Below are 22,804 nucleotides of genomic sequence, written 5' to 3'. Positions count from 1 at the left end.
TTGCAGAGGGCTACTAACAATAAATTACTGTCTTGAAGCCAGTCCTAAATACATTGTATCATCAGCAATATGTACAGTACCTGGCCCAGAGTAAGTGTTCAATAAATAGTCATTAAATGGATGAATAAAATGAGGGAGAAATTGGGCCCAAAGATAAGTTCACATGCACTCCTTTCCTCTTACGGAAGGTCCTTTGCTGCCCACCACACACCCAGAAGTGGTGGCAGTTCTGTCAGTCCCCAGTGGTTTGAAACTGCTCAGTGGTGGCTTCACATAGTCCCTATGATCCTTTATTATTTTTGCTTTTGTAATTCAGTTCCCTTCTCTGTTCTTCCCCCACTCACCTCTGGTGAATTTCAATGCCAGTGTAGTCATAAATACTCAGAGGGAAACTTGGCTGAGTGACTTAGTGGATAAGAGCTCAGGCACTGCCATCAGACAGACCTGGTCAAAACCTGACTGCCGTTTGTATGATCTCAGGCACATGACTTAGCTTCTCTGAGTTTTCAGTTCCTCATCTGTAAAATGGGGGACAATAATACCGATCTCACAAAACTGGTTTGATCTTTTTTTTTTCCTTTTTGTCTTTTTTCGTGACCGGTAACGGGATCGCAACCCTCGGTGTCGCGCCCACACCGCGCTCAACCAGTGAGCAGACCGGTCTCTATATGGGATCTGAACCCTCGGCGGGAGCGCCGCCACACTCTCAAGCGCCGCACTCTACCGAGTGCGCCACCGGGCCGGACCTGGTTTGATCTTTTAATGAGATAAGATGTGGAAAGCTTTTAGCACAGGATGGTATGCAGTAAGTGCTCAAGAAGTGGAAGTCAATTATATTTGATGACTATGATGTAAAAAATCAGCTTGTAGAGTGTGGTGAAGTCTTTGAAGGGTATAGAAAAGAAAAGAGTTGTAGAAAAAAATGGTTTAACACAGTAGGAAATAGAGGCAGAGGAATGAGAAGGGGCGAGATCTGTCTCAAAGTAAACAAGAGCCCACCATGTCAGGCAGGGCGGGGTACTGGTTCAGAGTCTGTGTTCCGTTGTCAGACTCACTGGGCTCAAATTCCTTCTCTGCTGCTTACTAGATGATAGTGTTGAGCAAGTGACCATTCATATTGAGCCTCAGCTTAGAAAAATAAGATTTTCTAATAGCACCAGTACCTCATAGGGCTGTTTAGAGGATTTAGGGACCCACAATCCTGGTACAGAGTAAATAATCAGTAGAAGGGATTGATAATCATTATTCAGGTTTCAAGGTGCTTGGTTCCTGGAAATATCCTTTTAATTCAACTTCAACTTCCAAGGCTGGAAGGAATGATATTCATAAAAGATGAGGCAGGGCTGGATGGATAGCTCACTTGGCTAGAGCATGGTGCTGATAAGCCCAAGGTCAAAGGATCAGATCCCTGTACTGGCCAGACAACAAAAAAACCCCAAAAAACAAAAAGACGAGGCAGAGACCTAGTTGTGTTCAGTAGTCAGAGAATAAAACAATCTTGAAAAGTGAGGTCTTTCAACAAGTTGCTTTATTGGAGGGCATGGTGTAAGGTGAAGGCAATGAGGCAGGGAGGGATGATATTTTTCAGAGGTGATACTCAGTTCTAACAATACTTATTACGGTCCAGGTCCTTGTTCTCCTTGTTGTACGGAGCCTCTGAAAAGCAGATGGCGGCTTGGCGGTCGCAGTTGCAGATGAAGGCGTCACAGTCACTGTTGCCACCTGGAGAGGGACAAGAAGAGAGGACTGAGTCAAGATGGACCCTGCTTTGTTTGATTCAGGGGGAAGAACAGATTAATTGGAATAACCTGGTGGCCATTCAATTAGTGCAAATTTAGGGTTGAAACATTAAGCCAAAAAAAAAAAAAAATCAGATGCCCAGTTAAATTTGACTTTCAGGTAAACAATGAATGCAATATTTGGGACATATGCCAAAAAATTATTCGTTGCTTATCTAGAAGTAGAATTTAACTGGGCATCCTGTGTTTTATTTGGCACTCCTTTTTGATTTTGCTGCCTTTAGGAAAGTCTTGTCTCTTTCACACCCCTAAATGAGCTCACAGAATTTTTTTTTTTAAGATGACTGGTAAGAGGATCTTAACCCTTGACTTGGTGGTGTCAGCACCACGCTCTCTCAAGTGAGCCACGGGCAGGCCCCCACTTTCCATGATATGTATTATTGTGGAGTTTAAAATTGCATTACTTTGGGTTTGTTTACTTAAAGAAGAAAAAGAAACAGTAAAGATAACATTTAAAATGCATTTGAACTTTATTATCTATGATTTATATATCTCTGCTTACCTTCAATAATCTTATTCAAGTTTTGTTCTCCTCTGATCCTTTCTTTTTAAAATCACAAATGTTTTCTTTGCCCAGTAAACTTCCATTACATTTTAATTAGCAGTTAATTTGACTATAAAGTATTCACAATGAGATAATTCTTTACTAAGTGTAGAGGATTCTTAAAGCAAATGTACTTCACAGGGCCTGGTTTTCCAAAGCCTTGCAGTTTCAAATATTGACCTTGCAGAGGACTGGAAATTTTCCTCAGGCTATAAAGTCTCTGGTATAAGAGAAAGATTTGTAACACAGCAAGGTTGCTGGCTCAAGGACGGACTAGTTACTGATTGATATGTGTAGATACTGGAAAATTGCTGGAGGGAGAATAAATGTTTGCTAAGATCAAGCTTTTGTTGATAGGACCACTTAATTGTCTAAGGGAATGTCATCTGATTTGTTTCACTGAAAGTTACCAGCCTATATTATTAAACTATAACCCCACCTATGTTCTCTTCCTGTAACTTCCTGGTCTGGAAAATAAATGCAGGAAGAGAACCCCAATTAGGGGTTAATTTTCCAAGGAAGTGATGACTCTTGCTTCAGGGTTCCGGGGAAGTTAACCACTTTGGGGCTTCTCACCGCTCAGAAGAGATGGGCTCTGAGTAATCCTTTGCATCTCCATCACCCAGGGGAAGTGGGGTGACAAATCCGTGGGGGGCAAAGCAACAAGTGAGTTATTGTTAATTAATATGAACAAACACTCTCTAATGAGGCTTCTTGGCCTAGCTTGGGGGGAGGGTGTCAGCTGCCTTAGGAAGAAATTGCTTGCAAATGTGTGTGCTGGGAAGAGGGTCCATGGCTTTCATCAGGTTTGTAAAGAAATCTGGAATCCACAGAAAGGAATCCTTGTTGATCAAGCTGTTATTCAAAAATATGATTTCTCATGTATTTGGCTTTCTAAATTGGAGCACAACCTAAATACCTGTTACCAGGGAGAGTGTAAGCAATTTAAACCATATTCTGCACCTATTAAAATAGTAACAATGAAGTCAATATGAAAAAATGGTCATGACAGAAAAGGCAGAACCTAGGACCATATCTAGGCTATGCAGTCATCAAATCTTTATGGAGCACCTACTGTATACCAGGCGCTGCTCTAGATTCTGGGGATATAGCAGTGAAGAAAACAACAATCCCTTTTCTTATAGATCCTACACTCTACTGGAGAGAGAGAGAAGATAAATAAGGTAAATATATCAGATAATGATGAAATTCTGTGAAGAATATAAAGCAGAGAAGGAAGATAGAAAATGCTGGAGGGATGGAGGGAATGTGTATGTGATTTAAAAGAATGTGGTGAAGGAAGACCTCACTGAGAAAGTGGCATTTGAAGAGAGACCTCAGATGAGGAAGTTTACAAGAAAACAGGTGGTGGAAAGTGTTTCAGGCAGAAGGAACCAAGGGCTTGACGGGGCTCGTGCATAAGGTGGGGGCATGCTTTAGTGTGATTAAAATGATGTGATTTTGGCTTAAAATGAGATGTGAAAAAGACAAAAAAAATTTTTTAAGTGATGTGAACATTATTCCAAGGATAAGGACAAAAGGGAGCATAGAAGCATGTAATAGTTTATTTGCTAGAATTATGAGATACTGGGTAACTTTTTTCTTGGCACTTCTGGATTTGAATTGTTTATTCCGTTGTTGTTTGTACAGCTTTGAAAAATGGAGCATGTCTATGAGTGCATAGTGGAGAGCAATGAAAGTCCACAATGATGGTCCAGCACACAATACACTTCACCTCTCTGAATTGTTTGCTCTTCAAGAACCACCTTCATGGAGGGACATGTTTCACCGTATGCGCTACATAACTTAGTCGTTAAGACAGGAGCCTTTGAAATCAGATGAAACTGATTTCAACCTACCACTTAAACTATATGATTTTGGGCAAATGACTGTCTTTGAGCTTCAGCTGCCTAACCTGTAAAATGGGAATAATGAAACCTGTCTTCTATGTGTGCTTAGCCCAGAACCTGGCATGTAATAAGAGTCTAATAAATGCTAGCTTAGAGCTCTTTTTTAGTAAATAAGGAAGCAGTATACCATGCCAGTTAAGAGTAGAGGCTTTGGAGTCATATAGAGCTGTGTTCAAAAACAAACACCACCACATATAAGCTGTGTGATCTTGGGCAAATGGCTCAGCCTTCTGAGCCTCAGTTTCCTCATCTATAAAATGGGGATAATAATAGTACCAATCCCATTGGGATGTTGTGAGGATTAAAGGAGACACTGCTCAGCACCAAGAAAATGATCAATAAATGGTGGCTGTCATCACTATTATTTCTCCCATGCCTACTGAGGGCCTCCTAGATTCAGTAGGTCAAAGAGGGGGTAAACTTACTGCTGCAGGTGATCTCAGTGCCAGAGCATGAGAATGAGTAACTGTTGGTGTAGGGGTTGTCCAGGAGGGTTTTACAGCTCTTCAGTTTCATGGCCTGGTCGTAGCAGTTGTCGTGTGTGTAGCAGCACCTGGAGAGGGGAAGGGACTGCTGAGGCAGGAGCAAGAGTAGGGTCGCAGGTCAACCCTCACATGCACTCTCTCAGGAACAATGGGATGACTTAGCTGAGATGCTCCAGGAGAAATATTTCTCTGGCTTGAAAAAATGTAAGTCCTTTGGATCTGAACCCTTGATCTTGGTGTTATAACACTATGCTGTAACCAACTAAGCTAACAGACCAGCCCATACATCCTTTTATCCTATGTTTCTTTTTTTTTTTCTATAAAGATGAGCGGTAAGGGGATCTTAACCCTTGACTTGGTGGTGTCAGCACCACACTCTCCCAGTGAGCTAACCGGCCATCCCTATATGGGATCCGAACCCGTGGCCTTGGTGTTATAAGCACCACACTCTCCCGAGTGAGCCACAGGCTAGCCCCTTATCATATGTTTCTTGAAAGCGATTTTAACATGGTTGCAGGAATACAGTAAACTCATATGTTCTGAACACGCAGTGACACGTTTAACCACAGCTCGACATAGACACTTGATGGATTGTGGTGATGCTTTGTGTTGCCATATTGGGCCCCTAGAGGGCAGCATCACCCACTATTTTACGTCTCGGACTTTCTGCTTTCCATCCCTAATAGGAAGCTATGGATACAGGTTCCTCTGGGAACATATTTCTTTATATGACAAGAGGTGAATGTATGTTATGCTCAGCCTCGTGAGATCCTTGGCTTGTGCCCTGACCCCCCAGCCCGACAGGCAGTCCAGCCTCCCTCCAGACGGATCACTCACTGGTCCACATCATCCACAGGAGTGCCTGAGCCGCCCAAGCCGCAGTAACAGCCGTAGTCGTTGAACTCTAAGTAGGGCTTACTGCCGGGGATGGCGCACTTGATCATGCTCCTCAACTGCCACACGGCCCGCAGGTCCTTGGCAGCTCCCACTGCAAGAAGACACAGCCAGAGCTCAAATGGGTCCGGGCTGGCTCTGCCAGCGCCCAGCGGCCCGCTGCCTGCCTGCTCTCCCGGGCCCCACGCTGCCTCCTCAGAGGAGCTTTGGACCCAGGATCCTGGTTAAGTGAGTAGGGATTTTTGTTATGAAAACTTTTTAAACAATTTTTTTATACAGATTAAATTTATGTGACATAAAATTTACCATTTTAACTATTTAAGATGTACAATTCAGTGGTTTTTAGTATATTCACGAGTTGTGCAACCATCTCCACTGATTCCTAAACGTTTTCATCACCCCTAAAAGAAAACCCTGTACCCATTAGCTGTGGCTCTCTTTCCCTGCCTCGTCCCAGCCCCTGGCAACCCCTAGTTGGCTTTCCGTCTCTAAATTTGTCTATGCTGGATACTTCATATGCAGTTGTACCTCAGTATCCAAGTAGGATTGGTTCTAGGATCCTCCCCATCCCCTGTCCCCGCAGATAGCAAACTTGGTGGATGCTCAAGTTCTTTATATAAAACGTCATAGTATTTGCATATAACTTATGCAAATCCTCCCGCATACTTTAACTCATCTCTAGATTACTTATAATACCTAATACAATGTAAATGCTACATAAATAGTTGTTTTAATGCATTTATTTTTATTTTTTTTCAAATATTTTCCACCCGCGATTGGTTGAATCCATGGACGCAGGACTGTGGATATGGAGGGCAGACTGTAAATGGAATCAGTCATACAATATGTGGCCTTTCGTATCTGGTTTCTTTCACTGAGCATAATGTTTTTCAGGTTCATTCACATTGTAGCATGTAGCAGTACTTACTTTTTTTTGGCAGAATAATATTCTTTTATATTATGTATCACATTTTGTCTATCCATTCATCAGGTGATGAACATTCGGGTGGTTTCTAAGTTTTGGCTATTATGAGCAGTGCTGTCAGGAACGTTTCTGTACTAGGTTTTGTATGAGCATATGTTTTCAATGGGGATGGTTTTTTTTTTTTTTTCCTTTTTGTCTTTTTTCGTGACCGGCAACGGATTGCAACCCTCAGTGTTGCTCCCGCACCTCGCTCAGCCAGTGAGCGGCCGGTCTGTATGTGGGATCTGAACCCTCGGCGGCGCACTGTAGCAGTGCGCCACCGGGCCGGCCCCAATGGGGATGGTTTTAAACTATCCCCATTATTTACCCAGCAAATATTTTTTGAGCACCTACTATGTGCCAGGCTCTGTCCTAGGAGCTGGAGATACAGTAGTGAACAAACCAAAAATCTCTAATCTCATAGAGCTTACATCCTAGTGGGAAACAAAAACAATAAGTAATAAATGTAATAAATAAGGAACTTGGATAATGTGTTAGAGAATGGAAAAAATAGAGCAGGGCAAGGGGAATCTAAAATGGGGGGCTCGGCAGTTAGCTCAGTGGTCAGAGCACAGCCTTGTAACACCAGCTTCACGGGTTCGGATCCCCATACTGGCCAAATGCCAAAAAACAAATAAATTAAATTCAAAATAAATAAATAAATGAAATGGGGGGACAGGTGGGGGATGGCAGGGTTGAGGAGCAGCAGGAGTGTAAGGAAGACTGAGGAGGCCTGCGTGGCTGGACCGGCTGAGAGAGACAAGAATAGTAGGGCGATAGGGAACCAAATCCCATGGGCCTTGGGGGCCCCTCTAAGAAACAAGGAGCCATTGGAGGGTTCTGGGCAGCAGAGGGGCATGATCTAGCTTAGCTTTTTAAAGGATCCCACTGGATGCTGTGTGGAGAACAGACTGAAGGAAGTTCTGTCAATTTGAGTTCCCTGGGAAGCAGACCCCAAAATAGAATTACAATAGAAGAGTTTTATTGGGGGAAGCCCCTGTGAAGGATAAAGGACTAGGCTGGGAGAGCCTTGGACTCTATGCAGGTCTGATGTCTGGGAAAAGAGAGGTGGAACGAAGGATTGGGGAGGATGAGCCTCAGACTGCAGCGTGGTTCTGTGGAAGCTCGGCCAGGCCCATGGGGAGCCCCCAAACAAGGATGCCTGTTAGAGAAGGGCGCCCACGTTGGGCAGGAATGGTCCAGCTCTAGATGCTGCCATGCTCAGTTATTGGCTGGGAGTAGCCCAGGAGAGGGGGGCTGTGGTGTGGATGCTGAGTGGGTCCCACGTGTGTGGCAGCTGGAGGTTGTCACTAAGTACACTCCCCGCAGTCGGTTCTCTCTCATGAAGGTGCAGCTCCATGGCTGCCACATGGGGCCAGGGCTGAAGCAGGAAGAGAATTGAGAGGACCCCTCAGGGTAACTAGCTCCCCCCATCAGCCCACCTGACTTTCCACATCAACAGAGAGCTGACCCCCCACCTCCCACCCCTGCAGTTAGTCCTCAAGGACTAGGCTATAAACCCAAGTGTCCTTGAAGTGTCCACAGCCCCCGCTGCAGGCACAATTTCTCTTGTTGGGTTTTCAGTCATTCAGTCATCAAATGTTCTCTCAGCATGAAAATACTCTGTTCCAGGCTCACAGTCAGGGTTGGAGAGAACATAGTGAACACAACACAGTCACCATCCTTAAGGGACTTTCAATTCAGTTAGAGAGAGAGAGAGAGAGAAGCAAACAAGCCGTTATAGTACGTGAGGATTAGTGTGACCTTGGACAAGTTACTTGACCACTCTGTGCCTCACTTTTCTCATCCACAAAATGGGAATAATAATAATAATAATACTGAAGCAAACAAGCCGTTATAGTACGTGAGGATTAGTGTGACCTTGGACAAGTTATTTGACCACTCTGTGCCTCACTTTTCTCATCCACAAAATGGGAATAATAATAATAATAATACTTACCTTATGTGGATTACATGTAAATCCTTACATGAAGGGTTTGGTACTGGCACATAGTACGTCACCTTAGTAATTGTTGGCTGGTATTATTATTATTACCAAGGAGGTAATATTATGAGCACCTAGCCCTGACTTGGGGATGATCAAGGAAGGCTTCCTGGAGGAGGTAATGTCTGTGCTGAATCCAGAAGGAGAATGGCTTGCACTCTTCGTTGAGAAGTTAGGATTTCATCCTGAAGGCAATGAGGGAGGGATATTCTCAAGCTTTAAGCTTGAGAAAGGTCACCCTGGCCACCATGTGATTGGATTGGAGGGAGGCAAGTCTGAAGGCTGGTTGAGGAATGAGGAGGTAGTTGCAGTTGTCCAGTGCAGTGATGACATCTGGGAATGGCAGTGGGGGCAAGGGGTTGGTTTCAAGAACAATTTAGGAAAAGAAACTGGAGGACTTGGGGACTTAGGGGTCATTGGAAAGAGAGGAGCTGAGGGTAACTCCCAGGTTTCTGGCTTGGAAAAACAGAGAGCTTGGTGGTGGGGCTGTTCCTATCGACATTGAGGGACACTCAGTGGAGCTGTCCCTTAGGCAACTAGGTAGAGAAGAGTGAGGTTTTGGAGAGAGATCGGGGCCGGAGGTAAGAGACTTGGAGTGGACAGCATAACTGTCATCATGGGACTGAATCCAAGGGAGTGGATGAGGTGGGCCTGAGATAAAGAGGGTCAAGAGCAGACCCTGAGGAATCAACAGTGAAAGGATAAGCAGACAGCAGTTTCACTCCTTCCTAGTTTCCTACTGATACACCCTTCCACGTGCACCGAGAAGCATGGACACAAGGCATGGTGGGCAGCTTCTTAGATGCCCACCATGATTCCCAGCTCCTGGTATTTATGCCCTTGGTAACTCTGTCCCCTGGACTGTGGTCTGGACCTAGTGACTCCCTTATAATGAATAGAATGCAGCAAAAGTAATGGGATGTCACACCTCACACCTATTAGAATGCCTACTGTTAAAAAAATAATACTAATAACACATGTCAATGAGGATGTGGAGAAACTGGAACCCTTGTGCACTGTTGGAGGGAATATAAAGCGGTGTGGCAGCTGTGGAAAGTGATTCTGTAGCCTACGAAGTACTGAATCCTGTCAACAACCACTTGAATGGCTTGGAAGCAGCTCCTTCCCTGGTCAAGCCTCAGATGAGACCCCAACCTCAGCCAACACCTTGATCACAGCTTTGTGAAAGACCCTGAGCCAGAGGAGCAGACCCAGCCAAACTGCACCCTAATTCCTGACCTACAGAAACTCTGAGATAATCAATGTTTGTTTTATGCTACTAAACTTTGGAGTAATTTGTTACTAGCCGTAGATAACAAATATACAAGGCTAAAGCATCTACAGCATTGTTTGCAATAACTAACTGTCCATCAGTAGAGGACTAATTAAACAAATCAGGGTACAGCCTACAGTGGACATGGAATACTCTGCACTCTGCAGCCATTATCATAAACGAAGCAAGTGTCCATCCATGTATCTTTTATTTTATTTTTTTGGTGGCTGGTGGGTACGGGGATCTGAACCCTGTCCATGTATTGATAGGGAATGATCTTCAAGGCAAAGTAGAACAGGCAAGCTTAGAACAATGTGTACCGTGTGCCCCTCTGCATGGAGGTCACATACAGTACATAAATGGATATGTTAAGAAATACAGGGAGTACTTCTGAAGAGAAATATAGAAACTGGTCATCACAATTGCCTCTGAGGAAGAGAGTCGGGTCACTGGGGGCTGGGGTGACTCGCCTACCTGTGAGCAGTGCCGCCAGCACAAGGAGTTTCATCTTGAGGTCAAGGAGGTGAGTGAGGAAAGGGCTAATGCAACCAGCAGCCGCCCTTCTTATAGACACATCCCACACCCCCAAGATAAGGCTGTAGTGTTTGCTTTGCTCTCCTGACTCTGGGTTGGCCTTGAATCTGTCTGTTGCAGGAATAGAACTGACCGATTTGCCAGCACAAGTTCACTGGAAACATGTTATATATTTATTTTAACATCTTTTAACTAAAAAGCTAAAAAGAAGGGCCGGCCCATGGCTCACTTGGGAGAGTGTGCTGCTGACAACACCAAGTCAAGGGTTAAGATCCCCTTACCGGTCATCTTTTTAAAAAAAGCTAAAAAGCACTAACTCTGTACCAGGTCACATGCTAAGAACCTGATACAAACCTTCAAGATTGGTCTAGTTACAAACTCTATTTTATGAAGAAGACAATTGGGGTTGAGAGAAGTTAAATGACTGCGCTAATGTCACACTTCAGGACCAAAATGTGAATTGGATCTGATGTGTATGACACCACCTCGGGACAGGGATTGCCCAGAGTCCCTTGAGGCCAGGAGGAGATTTAGTCCCGCCTACTACTTCCCTCCTTCACCCCTCCCTCAGCTGCTGGGAGCCTTCCACAAGGGCACTCTGGACAAATTCTCATGTGCCAAGCATCTGTCGGGGAGGGGTGAGGCTGCTGCTACAAACTTTCACCCCGTGGAAACAGGCAGGTGACAGCTCAAACTTTTGTAGCCCCTGCCACAGAGGTAGCCGAAGAATGGACCTGGCAGGTCACTGGGTAGCTCAAACTCTTACAATCTTTGTACCTTGACCTTCTGCTGCCCCAGATCCGTGCACAGGTGTGTGAAGCACAGCTTCTCTCAGCCTGGGAAAAACACACTGCCCAGTGGAAAGAACAGCTAAGGATAGCTTCTTGACTCTCAGGTGACGGCGTACCCACACTCCAGCAAGGTCACCTCTGCTTGGGCCTGAAAGATAAGGCTCCTGCTTCAAGGACATACTTAAAAGCAGCTACCTGCTACCATTTGATGGGTGCTTCTATATGCTTAGCATTCTGCAAAGACTATGCTCTACATATGTGTCTTTCAGCCTAACAGTCTTCTGACATAGTTATTATCATTGTCATTGTTGTCATCATCTCCCTATTTTACAGATGATGAAACAGGATCAGAGAGCTTAAGTAACTTGCTCAAAGTCACACAGCTAGAAAGTAGTGGAGATAAGATTTGAACCTGTATCTACCTGCCTTTTAGTCCAGGGCTCTCTTCAATAATAGCAGCAGCAGCAGCAGTAATAGCAGCAGCTGACATGCCTTGAGTGCTGTGCCAGGAAAGATACTAAGAGCTTTACACAGGCTAGCCTCCAGTCAAGTGCTACTACAGATGAGTAAGTTAAGGCAGTACGCCAAAGAATCTCAATCTTTTTTCAACACAAAAATCCACCATCCTCGCATCTGGGTCTTCATGACAGCCTCCTAACTGCTCTAATAGCATCCACTTCTGTCTTGGATTGAATGTCCCCCCAAAACTTACTGTTGAGGGTGGGAAATCCTGTTATGGTAATTAAAAGGTGAGACCTTGAAGAGATGATTTGGTTGATGGTTTAATGGTGGCCATGGGCATGGTTCTGAAGGCTTTAAAAGGAGAGCACATGAGGAGCCGTCCCTCTCTCTCTCTCTCTCTCTCTCTCTCTCTCTCAGCTCCACCATTTTCTGCCATGTGAGACCCCTGCATTGCTGTAAAACCACCACCAAAGAAGACCCTCCCCAGATGTGTTGCCTGGACTTTGGACTTCCCAGCCTCTGAAACTGTGTGTAAACAATAAATTTCATTTTCTTATAAATTACCCAGTTTCAAGTACTTTGTTATAAACAACAGAAACAGACTAATACAGAAAATTGGTACCAGAAGTGGAGTTTTGCTTATAACAAATACTTGAAAATGTGGAAGTGGCTTTGGAATTAAGTGTTGAGGAGAGGCTGGAAGAATTTGAAGAAGCAGGCTAGATAAAGCATAGCTGCTGGTGGGAGTTGAGAAGACAAGAAAACCAGGGAAAGTTTGGAACTTCTTAGAGATTGGTTAAATGGTGGTGATCAGAATTCTTATGAAAATGTGGACTATATAAAGACCATTCTAAGGAGGTCTCAGGTAGAAATAAGAAGGAGTTTGTTGGAAAATGGGGCAAAGATCACCCTTGCTATGAACTTGCAAGGAACTTGGCTGCATTCTGTTTATGCCCAAAAGCTTTATGGAATGTGAAACTTAAAGGTGTTGACACAGAGTGTTTGGTGGAAGAAATTTCTAAGCAGCAAAGCATTCAAGAAACTGCATAGCTACTTGCATAACACTGAGTTATGGCAGAAAAGGCATGATGTAAAGCCAGAATGTACAACTAAAAGGGAAGCAGAGAGTAAGGATTTGGAAAATTTGCAGACTGGCCATGTGGCAGAGAAGCAGAGAGCATTTTCAGGAGAAAAATACAATGGTGCAGCCCAGTGATCATTTGTTAAAGAGATTAGTACAGAAGAAAGAGATTATCAAGGGAAGGGGAAAAAGACCGTGAAGGCATTTCAGAGATCTTGGAGGCTGCATCTTCCATTATAGGCCCAGAGGCCTAGGGAGACATAATGTTCTTGGGGAACAGGCCCAAGGCGTTCTCCATAGACTCACAGCCCAGGGCCACCTCAGGATGCTGCTCCCCACAGCAGCACCCCAGCTGCTTTGGCTGCTCCAGCTGTGGCTAAATTGTACCCAGGTATGGCTGGACCTGCAGCTTTGGAAGCTACAAGCCAGAAGCCTTGTCAGAGTCCATGTGGTGTTAGGTCTGCAGGCTCCCAGAATGCCAGAGCTGTGGAGGCTTGGGAGCCTCCACTCTGATTTCAAAGGATGTATGGAAATACTGGGGACCCAGGAAGAGATCTGTCACAGGGACGAAGTCACTGCAGACAGCCTTTGCTAAAGCAATGCAGGATGGAAATGTGGGGTCAGAGTTGCAGCAGGAAAACTCCACTAAGGCCATGCCTAGTGGAGCAGTGAGAGTGGGACCGCCATGGAGACCCCAGACTTGTGGAGCTACCAAAGTGCAACACCAGCCTGCGAGAGCTGAAGCATGGCCTAAGACCAGGAAAGCCACAGGAGCAGAGCTGCCCGAGGATTTGGGGACCCAATCCCTGCACTAGCATGCAGAAGACATAGAACATGGAGTCAAGTTACATGATTCTTCAGCTTTAAGATTTGATGCCTTCCCTGCTGGGTTTCAGACTTGCTTAGGACCTGTTACCCCTTTCTTTGAGCTTATCTCTCCCTTTTTGAACGGGAATATGTACCCTATACTTGTCCTACCATTGTATCTTGGAAGTAGATAACTTGTTTTGATTTCATAGATGAGACTTTGGTCCTTTGAAATGAAACAAGTTAAGAATTTGGAGATGAAATGAATGTATTTGCAAAGGACACATAAGTTTTGGGGGGCCAGGGGCAGAATGCCTTGGATTGAATGTCCCCCGAAACTTAATCCCCACTGTAACTGTTCAGGGTGGGAAATCCTCTTATGGTAATTAAAAGGAGGGGCCTTGAAGAAGTGATGAAGTTGATGGTTTAATAAGGTCATAGGTGTGGTTCTGAGGACTTTAAAAAGAGAGCACATGAGGAGCGAGCACTCTCTCTGCTCCACCATTTTCTGCCATGTGAGACCCCTACGTTGCTGTAAAGCCACCACCAAAGAAGACCCTCCCCAGATGTGAGGGTCTGGACTTTGGACTTCCCAGCCTCTGAAACTATAAGCAATAAATTTTGTTTTCTTATAAATTACCCAGGTTCAGGTATTTTGTTATAAGCAACAGAAATAGACTAATACAACTCCCTACCTCCCCATCTATCCTGAGAAGGTGCGTGATGTGTAGCCAGTGGTTCCCAAACCCAAGTGACTCCTGGGAAACTTAAAGAGTAAAACAGATTCTTGGAATACAAGACGCAGATTCGGGATAAGAAAATAAATTTTTTTTTCTTTTTTCTTTATTTCCTTGGTGATTTTGATGGTTATGCAGCTTAAAAACTATTGGTTTGTTTTTTTAAAAAATGACTATTCGGTTGGGTAAGGATTCTTGGGTATTAAGCTTTAAAGTTCATATATGCTACATATATTTTTTCTTTCCATTTTTCTTTTTTTATTAATGAAAATTTCAAATATGTAAAAGTAGAGATTAGTATAATAAACCCATGCAATGAAACCCAGTTTCAATTATTATCAACATTTCCAAATCTTCTTTCATCTACACCCCCATACTTCTTTTTTATTGAATATTTTAAAGCATGTCTTAGATATCAAGTCATTTCATCCATGAACACTTTTGTATGCATTTCTAACGTATAAGGATTTTGTTTCTGTTGTGGTAAAAACAACATAAGACTTACCATCTTAACCATTTTTAAGTGGACAGTTCACTAGTATTAAGTATATTCACATCACTGAACTTTTTAATTTGGTAATCTGAAACTCTGTACCTATTAAACTCTCCTTCTCTCCCTTCCCCCAGCCTCTAGTAATCACCATTCTACTTTGTTTCTATGACTTTGACTGCTTTAGATACCTCATATAAGTAGAGTCATACATTATTTCATTCATAGGCTTATTTACTGTAACCCAATGTCCTCAAGATACATCCATGTGGTAGCATGTGACAGGATTTTCTTCCTTTTTAAGGCTGGATAATATTCCATTTATATATGTACATATTTTGTTTATCCATTTATCAATTCATCCCTCAATGGACTTTGGGGTTGTTTCTACGTTTTGGCTCTTGTGAATAATGCTGCTATGAACATTGGTGTACAAATATGTTTGAATCCCTGCTTTCAAATCCTTTGGGTAGATACCTATGAGTGGAATTGCTGGATTATATGGTAATTCTGTTTAACTTTTTGTGGAATTGCCAACATGTTTTCCATAGCAGCTACACCATTTTACATTCCCACCAGTAATACACAAGGGTTCCAATTTCTCCACATCCTTACCCATATTTGTTATTTTCCTTTTATTTTATTTTATTTTATTTATTTATTTATTTATTTTAAAGATGACCGGTAAGGGGATCTTAACCCTTGACTTGGTGTTGTCAGCACCACGCTCAGCCAGTGAGCCAGCCAGCCATCCCTATATGGGATCCGAACCCGGGGCCTTGGTGTTATCAGCACCGCACTCTCCCGAGTGAGCCACAGGCCGGCCCTGTTATTTTCCTTTTAAAAAATAATAATAATAATAATAATAGACTTCCTAATGGGTATGAAGTGATATCTCAACGCTAAGGTCTGAGGCTGGTCAACAAGTTGGAGATGGAAGCTTGGACAAGTAGAAAGGAAGGATCATTTCCAAGGGAAAAATAGGAGACGGGTAAGGGCAGTGAAGGAGTTAAAAACACACCACTCAGACATATTGATTCTGTAAGTTAGAGGCATTTGAAGAACAGCAGGAGCAAGATCACTCTGACCTCCACCGCACTGTTTCTTAAAAGCAGGAGACAAAATTGCCATGTGCAAGACACTTTCCCTATACTATAAGGAAAACCAACAACCTTATCTTCAAGGATGAGAAGTTGAGACCAACAGAATTCCATACACACTTCGTTAAAATAACTCTTATCTTTTAAGCCTCCCACACAATTTAGTTGCTTTGTCACAGCTTACTTGTCCCACTGAGGATATAAGTAACTGACAGCTTCCTGGCTCTTCTTTGTGAAGGCTCCGTACATTTTAATCAATGTAAAACTTGTATTAAATACATTTGTATGGTTTTCGCCTGTTAATCTATCTTATGTCAATTTAACTCTCAGGCCCAGCTGGGACCCTAAGAGGGTGGAGGTGGAGTTTTGCCGTCCCTACAGCAGGAAAATGAGGTATCCCCCAGGGACCTTGACCTGAATGCACACAGAGACACAAGACACTCAAAGCCCAGCACCGTTTTCAAATAATTTATTAGGAATTTAAAACTGAAAATAAAACCTGGAAAAAGAAGTTACAGATGTAGAGAGAAGAGACACCGGAGGTTGGTAACTTGCTGGCTTCGAAACACCATGTAACATCTTTAAAAAAAAAAAAAATTCCCGAAACAAATCAGAAAACGGAATTCCAGGGCCCTGAGCTCATGGGTGGGCCCAGCAGGGTGGGAGGATCAGGGGACAGGAGAAGAGGGAAGTTAAGTCCCTCAGGACTCAGCTCAAACGTGTAGAAAATTAAAAATAAAAACCAATAAAATGCAGCTTCTCTTTTATTAGGAAACATTAAAAAAAAAAAAAAAAACCCAAAACACGAACAGCCGCGCATCTCAGTAACAAAGATTATTGCTTTGTGTTCTCAGGGCTAATAGGTTAAGCACCTCACACAGACAATTAACTCTCCAAAGGGGGATTTTAAGGGACATGGGCTCTGATGGGGAAGGGAGCTAGGCCCTCAGCCTCACACCTGGGGAGAGGGTCACAGAGCGGGGGAGTGACAATGGGTGGGCCTCAGCCCTGCCACGCAAGACAGGTCACTGTTCACAATGATTCTCACTCTGAGCCTCTTTTTCCTTTGATGGGGACCCTGGGGTAAGGAGCTGCCAAGGGGCGCTGGCCATGGGACCATCTGGTGGGAAACTTCAGTGAGAGAATGTGGGGGTTCCCTGAGAAGCCCTTCGCTTTCCCCTGGGATCTGCCCCCTACCAAAGTGCCCCCTGATGCCCACTCATTGTGGGGAGGGCTCAGAGCAGAAACCATGAAAGTCCAACCTAGGCAGGGGCAGAGGAGACCTTTGGAGAGTTAATTTCCTTTCCAGCAGTGGCTCTGGGCAAGCCCTTCTCTTCCCTCGCCCCTGGTCCAACACTGGGTTTTCGGGGTGAGCAGGCCCAAGGCCTGGACCCCAAGGGCTTAAGAGAGCGAGCCTACCGTGGCCACAGCTGAGACCTGCAAGCTTACAGTAACGGTGTCTGAGGAAGGGACAGAGACAGGCGAGGGGGGGAGACCTTTGCCTGGCAGGACATTGAGGCAATGCCCTCACCCAAGGGATCTGAGAGAGGGGTGGGGGCTTCACCTCACAGTATTTACATATGATACAGGACGGGATGTTCCAGGGGCTCGGCCTGGCCTACCCGCAGCCCTGCCCTCCTCTCCAGGGCTGGAGGGAGGTGGCCAGGGGCCCACACCCACATAGACACTTTGTTCTCAGCTGTGGGGGGCACCTGGCCCCTTGCCCCCTGCGGCCTGGGGCTTCACATTCACAAACCTAGAAATAGTTTAAAAACGGTTTCTTAAAAAAAAAAAAAAGGAAAGCATAAAGGAGGGACAATCAGAATAAAAAACAGGGGTTGGGGCTGCAGCCTGTAGCAGGCTCCCTCCACCCTCACTCTAGCTATGCACAAATACAAAAGCCTTCTGGGGGTTGGGGGACAGTCCTATGGGGGCACGGCAGGGAGGGAGGGGTGCAGTCCCAAGAGGGCAGAACAGGGGTGGTGGGCAACCGGCTAATCCAAAATAAATAAAAGCGGGCAGGGAGCGGGGCGGGTGGGGATGGGGGGGCAAGGGCAGAATAGGGGGAGGTTAGTAGGGAGCCAGACGATGTTGGGGCCGGGAGTGGGGCGCAGGCAGTAGCGGTCCGAGTCGCTGCGGGGGGAGGAGGCGGCGGCTGCGGCTGAGGTGTCCCCGCCCCCTCGCTGGCTCACTCGTGGTCCTCAGTCAGCTGCAGGCCGGGACGCTGGGGACACAGCGGACGGTTACGGGGGCAGATGACACGCCCCGCCTCTCCCTGGGACCCCCAGTATCCTGTCCTAATCCCCTCCCGGAAGATTTGTTTTCAGACTTCGCACTTTCTGTTTTCTGCTTGCATCGCTCCTTCCCCGGATTTTAAATGGCTGGATTTATTCAAATATCACTCTCTCTGACACGCCCCGCCTCTCCCTGGGACCCCCAGTGTCCTGTCCTAATCCCCTCCCGGAAGATTTGTTTTCAGACTTCGCACTTTCTGTTTCCTGCTTGCATCGCTCCTTCCCCGGATTTTAAATGGCTGGATTTATTCAAATATCACTCTCTCAGGGCTGCCTGCCCTGCGTCCCTAATCTGAAATAGCCCCTCACGCACTACTGGCAATGATCTCATTGGTTCACTTGATTTGATTTTCGCCTGTAGAGTGACACAGGGCCTTGTCCGTCTTGTTCTTCCCTCACTCTCCTGGAATAGGGCTCGATAAATATGTGTTTGCACGCACGAGTGAATAAGAGTGAATAAACGAAATGTCACGGGAACGCTGTGATAACTGTGTGTACGGCCCGTGTGTCAACAGAATCCTGTTTTAATAGCTGTGTAATATTCCATTGTGTGCATACACTCTAATTTATTTAACCACTCTCCTTTTGATGGACATATCAGTTATTTGCAGTTCTAAAAATAAATACCAGGGGCTGGCCCCTTAGCCCAGTCGATTGGAGCACAGTGTTGTGACACAAAGGTCAAGGGCTCAGATCCCCATATGGGCCAGCTGCCGAAAATAAAATAAAATAAAATAAATAAATAAATAAATACCTGGAGTGGAATTGTTGGGTTAGAAAGCATGAACATTTAAAACCTGGATAAACATTACCAGACTGCCCCTTGGAAGCCTGACCCAATCTATGTACTGTTTCCAACACTGGGCGTTATCATTCTTAAAATATCTTTCCCATACTGGGGTATGTAATGTCATATTGTTGCTTTAATTTATATTTTAAAATGTAGCAGGTTAAGCAGTTTTTTGTGTTTATTGACCATTGCTGGTATAAAGGTCGGTCTCCCCCAGTGCCCTGTGGGTTCTTCGAGGGCAAGGATGGGGACTGTGTCCCAGATCAGATCCCCCAGGATCAGCTTCCCCAGTGCTTCCCCCACACCCCTCCACACCACCTCACCTGCCACCTGTCCCCTGCTTCAGTGGTACCCATTGGTGAAGGCTGTGGCAATCAAGGGGCCCTGGAAAGAAAAGAATTTGACTCCTAGATTCCTGGGGAAAGTAGAGAAAGCCCACGGGCTCCTTCTCTCTCCTGCAGGAAACCTGGGGTGAGGCACAGACCCTGCTCCTCCATCTACCCTGCCCACATTGCCCCCACTGCAGAGCTGCTAAAAGATTCTCTGGGGTAAGGCCTGGGAATATGCATATAACCAGTACCCTGACTAAAACCAGGGTACCCCTGAACTGGAATCTAACCTCTATGCAGGCAGAGATGCAGTTTGTCTCATTTGCACAATGCAGCATACAGAGGGTGATGATTAAATGCCCACTAAATGAATGATAACCCCCATCGTCCCCCCTTTAGTGACACTTTCTTTCTCCATCATCACTCACCCCTCCTTTTGCCCCCAAATACAGACAGACCAGGCCTCTCCCTCCCCCAACTTTAGGGTCTCCTAGGGAGGCAGGTGAGGTGGAGGCCACCAGGCCTGGCCACTCACCCCAAGACTGTGACCAAAGCCGGTGCTGGGGGCGGGGCTGGCGGCACTGATGTAACTGCTGACCCCCGAGTCCTGGTTGGCCGCCCCATAGAGCTCAGCCATGGGGCCAGGGCTGGTGGTCCCCAGGAAGCCCCCTGTGCGGCTGGGAGTTGAACCTGGAGGGGGAGCCATCGTCCAGGGGTGAGAGCCTGGCAACCCAGAAAGAAGACGGTGATAGCCCCGGCGCTGCCACCCCACGGCACCCCCTTCAACCTGTTCCACCCACCCTGACTTTGACCCCTGTATCCCAGCAAGTCCATCCACCCACCATCCCCAGCCCAGGCCCCCATCACCTCCTGCCTGACCACTCAGCAGCTTCCCCTCTTGAGCCCCTTTCAGCCTTTCCCCATCTTGCAGCTGAGTGCATCTTCTAAATCCTGATCTATATCATCTGCTGCTTGAAATGTCCACTGTCTCCCCGAGACCTGGCTCCTCCTGCCTCCTTCTCTCCTCTCCTGCACTCGACCCACACTAACTGGCCTCCAAGCCTTTACACATGCTATTCCCTTAGCCAGAAACACTTTTCCTCCTCTTTGCTTTTAAATCCAAAGTTAAGAGGCCATTCTTCCTGGAGGTCCTCCCTGGCCTTCCCTAGAGGCCCCTCCTGGGAGCTCTCCTGGTACCTGACTCTCCCCATAGGGACAGCAACCTCCTTCAGTATTATTGCCTTTTTAATACTGATGTTCCCAGCAGCCTATAAGCTCTAGGGGGCAGAGACCCTGTGAGTCTTGTTTCGCGCTGGCTCACTGGTGCATGCACAATGGCCAGCACAGAGTAGGTGCTCAGTTAATACTGGTTGAGTGAATGAATGAATGAGTCACTCTGCCAAGGGGTGGCAATGGCCACCTCCCCTCCCCCCCAGACTTCTCTGCCCCCCCTTCCCTCACTTCCTGCACCCCGGAAGGCCTCACCTGTCCCTCGAACCACAGCTGCTGCAGCCGCTGCTGCTGCCATTGGTCCATAAGCAGTGAGAGGGATGGCTGAAAGGAAAGGCATGGGCACTTGAGCATGGCCAGTGAGGGGGTAGAGGTGGAGGAAGAAGGCCCCTGCCTTCTGGGCAGAATCTCTCCAACCTGACCTCACTCACAGGGGTCAGTGCAGCCCCAGGGTCAAGGCAGAAAGAGCTACATTGGGTCGCCATCTGTGCCTGACCCGCAGGATGGGTGGAGAAAGAGGAAGGAGAGAGGACGGTCTCCCAGCAAGCAGCTCAGCCTCAGTTTCTCCCCTGGGCTCAAGGGGACACATGTGAACTGCCCAACACCCATAGACAGAGGGTGGGGGCAGGGCACCCAACCTAAGCTGCTGTTGAGTGTTGCTCACAGCTGTCCCTTTCTCCAGAGAGTGCTCTTGACAGAACAGTGGCCACCCTGCCCAGAGGTACCTGGAGGTTATGTCCCTCTTCCCAGCCCCAGCCCATGGCAGTCAGTGCCTGACTGACACAGGCACAGAAAGCCAGGCCCCTTGCTCAAGGTGGGGTGGACTCTGGTGCAGATCAGAGTCTCCCTGGGTCAGGCTGAGGCTGACTCCAGTAGAGGTGGCAGCTTTGCTGCGCTCCTTCTGCTGCCTGTCCCGTGAGAGCAGCCCTCAGGGCATCCCTGACCACCAAGCCAGAAGGGACCACTTCCTCCCCCAAATTCCCTCAACCCTTGTTCTATCTTCTCCTCTTCAGACGCAGGGACCTTGCTATTTCCTTGCTTGTTGTCTACCTCCACCCCACCCCCACAGTGCCTGCCACCTTGCTTTGTATACAGCAGGCATTTAATAAATGTATGCTGTAGGAGTAAAAGAGGCCTCTCCTTCAACAACCCCTTGGCTTGAGCCTGGAGCCCCCTGGGGCTGAGAGGTGAACGCCCCCTACTGCTTGGCTCTGCTACCACAGCCTCTGAGGGTTACAACCCGGCACAGAGCAAGAGTCTTCAGGATCTGCATTTGGCAAACCTACAGGAACACCAGGCTCGCATCCCAAGATGCGGCCCTTAGGGCTGTTTCGGTGACCCTGGCCCTGAACTGGAGCTAGACCTGGGGCTAGGGACCCCAGACAAGGCCCCTGAAAATCCCTGGCAAGGCCACTGGGCTGGGGATTAAAATCCAGGACTGTGCAGTTCCCACACCCTGGAGGAATCTCCTGTGATCTTCATACAGCTGGCTCCATCTCTGAAGTCACCTCCTCTAAGAAGCCTTCCCTGACTACCCTTGCCAAGGCAGCCCTTTGCTCCCATCCCTCACGCCTCAGCACATCTCCCCGCTTTATTTTCCTCCTGGAACTTCTCACCCTCTGAAAGTATCTTATTTACTTGTTTGTTTACTTGTTTTTTTGCTGTCTCCCTTCTCTAGAATATCAACTCCAGTAAGGTAGGGGCCTTGTCTGTTTCATTTTCTGTTGTATCCCCAGTACCGGGGATGGCATTTAGCACAATAAATATTTATTGAATGCATGAAGGAAACACCCAATTCTCCTTTTCTCTGAGGCAAGGGAAAAGTTCAGACCCGGACCCCTAAGAATTGCTGAACCTTGAACCCACTTCCTCCCCTGCCAAGACAATCTATAAACGGGACATTTCTTCTCTCAGTTCGTTACGGCCAAGTCTGTTTTTTGGCCCATGCAGGCATTTCCACAGAGCAAAGTCAGAGCAGCCGACCCCAGCAAGTGCTTATCAAATTGTAAAGAATCACTTATTTGTATAATAAGTATTTGTTTCCCTCTCTAGGTCACAAGCTCTATGAGAGCAAGGCCTGCCTCTGTCTTGCCCCTGCTCTGCTCCCAGGACTTGGTACAGTGTCTTGCGCACAGTAGGTCCTCAACACGTAGTTCTTACATGAGTAAAAAGGACCCCCTTTGAACCCCCCTTCTCTGGCTACCCCCCCCCCCCCAGCCCATCAATTGCTGGTCAAACTCTCCCTCTGTTCAGGGAAGAGCCTCTGTTACCTCTACCTTTAGGAC

General features: G+C 46.4%; 2 protein-coding genes across 3 annotated transcripts in view; both read right to left on the bottom strand.

Annotated features, from left to right (window-relative positions):
* Positions 1 to 1,566: 1,566 nt before the first annotated feature.
* Positions 1,567 to 19,344, bottom strand: PLA2G1B (phospholipase A2, group IB (pancreas)). 2 transcript variants are annotated; one of them, XM_008569367.1, is made up of 4 exons: positions 19,284 to 19,344; positions 5,576 to 5,726; positions 4,679 to 4,806; positions 1,567 to 1,722 (listed from the first exon to the last, which is right to left on the bottom strand). In XM_008569367.1, exons 2-4 carry the CDS (start codon positions 5,680 to 5,682, stop codon positions 1,604 to 1,606), a joined length of 354 nt encoding a protein of 117 aa, XP_008567589.1. In that variant the 5' UTR covers positions 5,683 to 5,726; positions 19,284 to 19,344; the 3' UTR covers positions 1,567 to 1,603. The 2 variants fall into 2 exon arrangements, with proteins under 2 accessions (XP_008567589.1, XP_008567588.1); XM_008569366.1 differs by lacking the exon at positions 19,284 to 19,344 and adding an exon at positions 10,349 to 10,382.
* The window catches only part of MSI1 (musashi RNA-binding protein 1), a 20,275-nt gene continuing 15,395 nt past the window's right edge, over positions 17,925 to 22,804 (bottom strand). Inside the window, exons 7-10 of the mRNA XM_008569371.1 lie at positions 20,775 to 20,864; positions 19,825 to 20,012; positions 19,284 to 19,344; positions 17,925 to 18,100 (exon numbers count right to left, since the gene is read on the bottom strand). Of these exons, the coding sequence (XP_008567593.1) occupies positions 19,303 to 19,344; positions 19,825 to 20,012; positions 20,775 to 20,864 (320 nt within the window). The 3' untranslated portion in view covers positions 17,925 to 18,100; positions 19,284 to 19,302. The remainder of the gene's footprint in view (positions 18,101 to 19,283; positions 19,345 to 19,824; positions 20,013 to 20,774; positions 20,865 to 22,804) is intronic.

This window comes from Galeopterus variegatus, unplaced genomic scaffold (assembly GCF_000696425.1).
Source record: "Galeopterus variegatus unplaced genomic scaffold, G_variegatus-3.0.2 Scaffold487, whole genome shotgun sequence".
Classification (NCBI taxonomy): Eukaryota; Metazoa; Chordata; class Mammalia; order Dermoptera; family Cynocephalidae; genus Galeopterus; species Galeopterus variegatus.
This window is presented reverse-complemented; position numbering and strand designations above follow the sequence as displayed.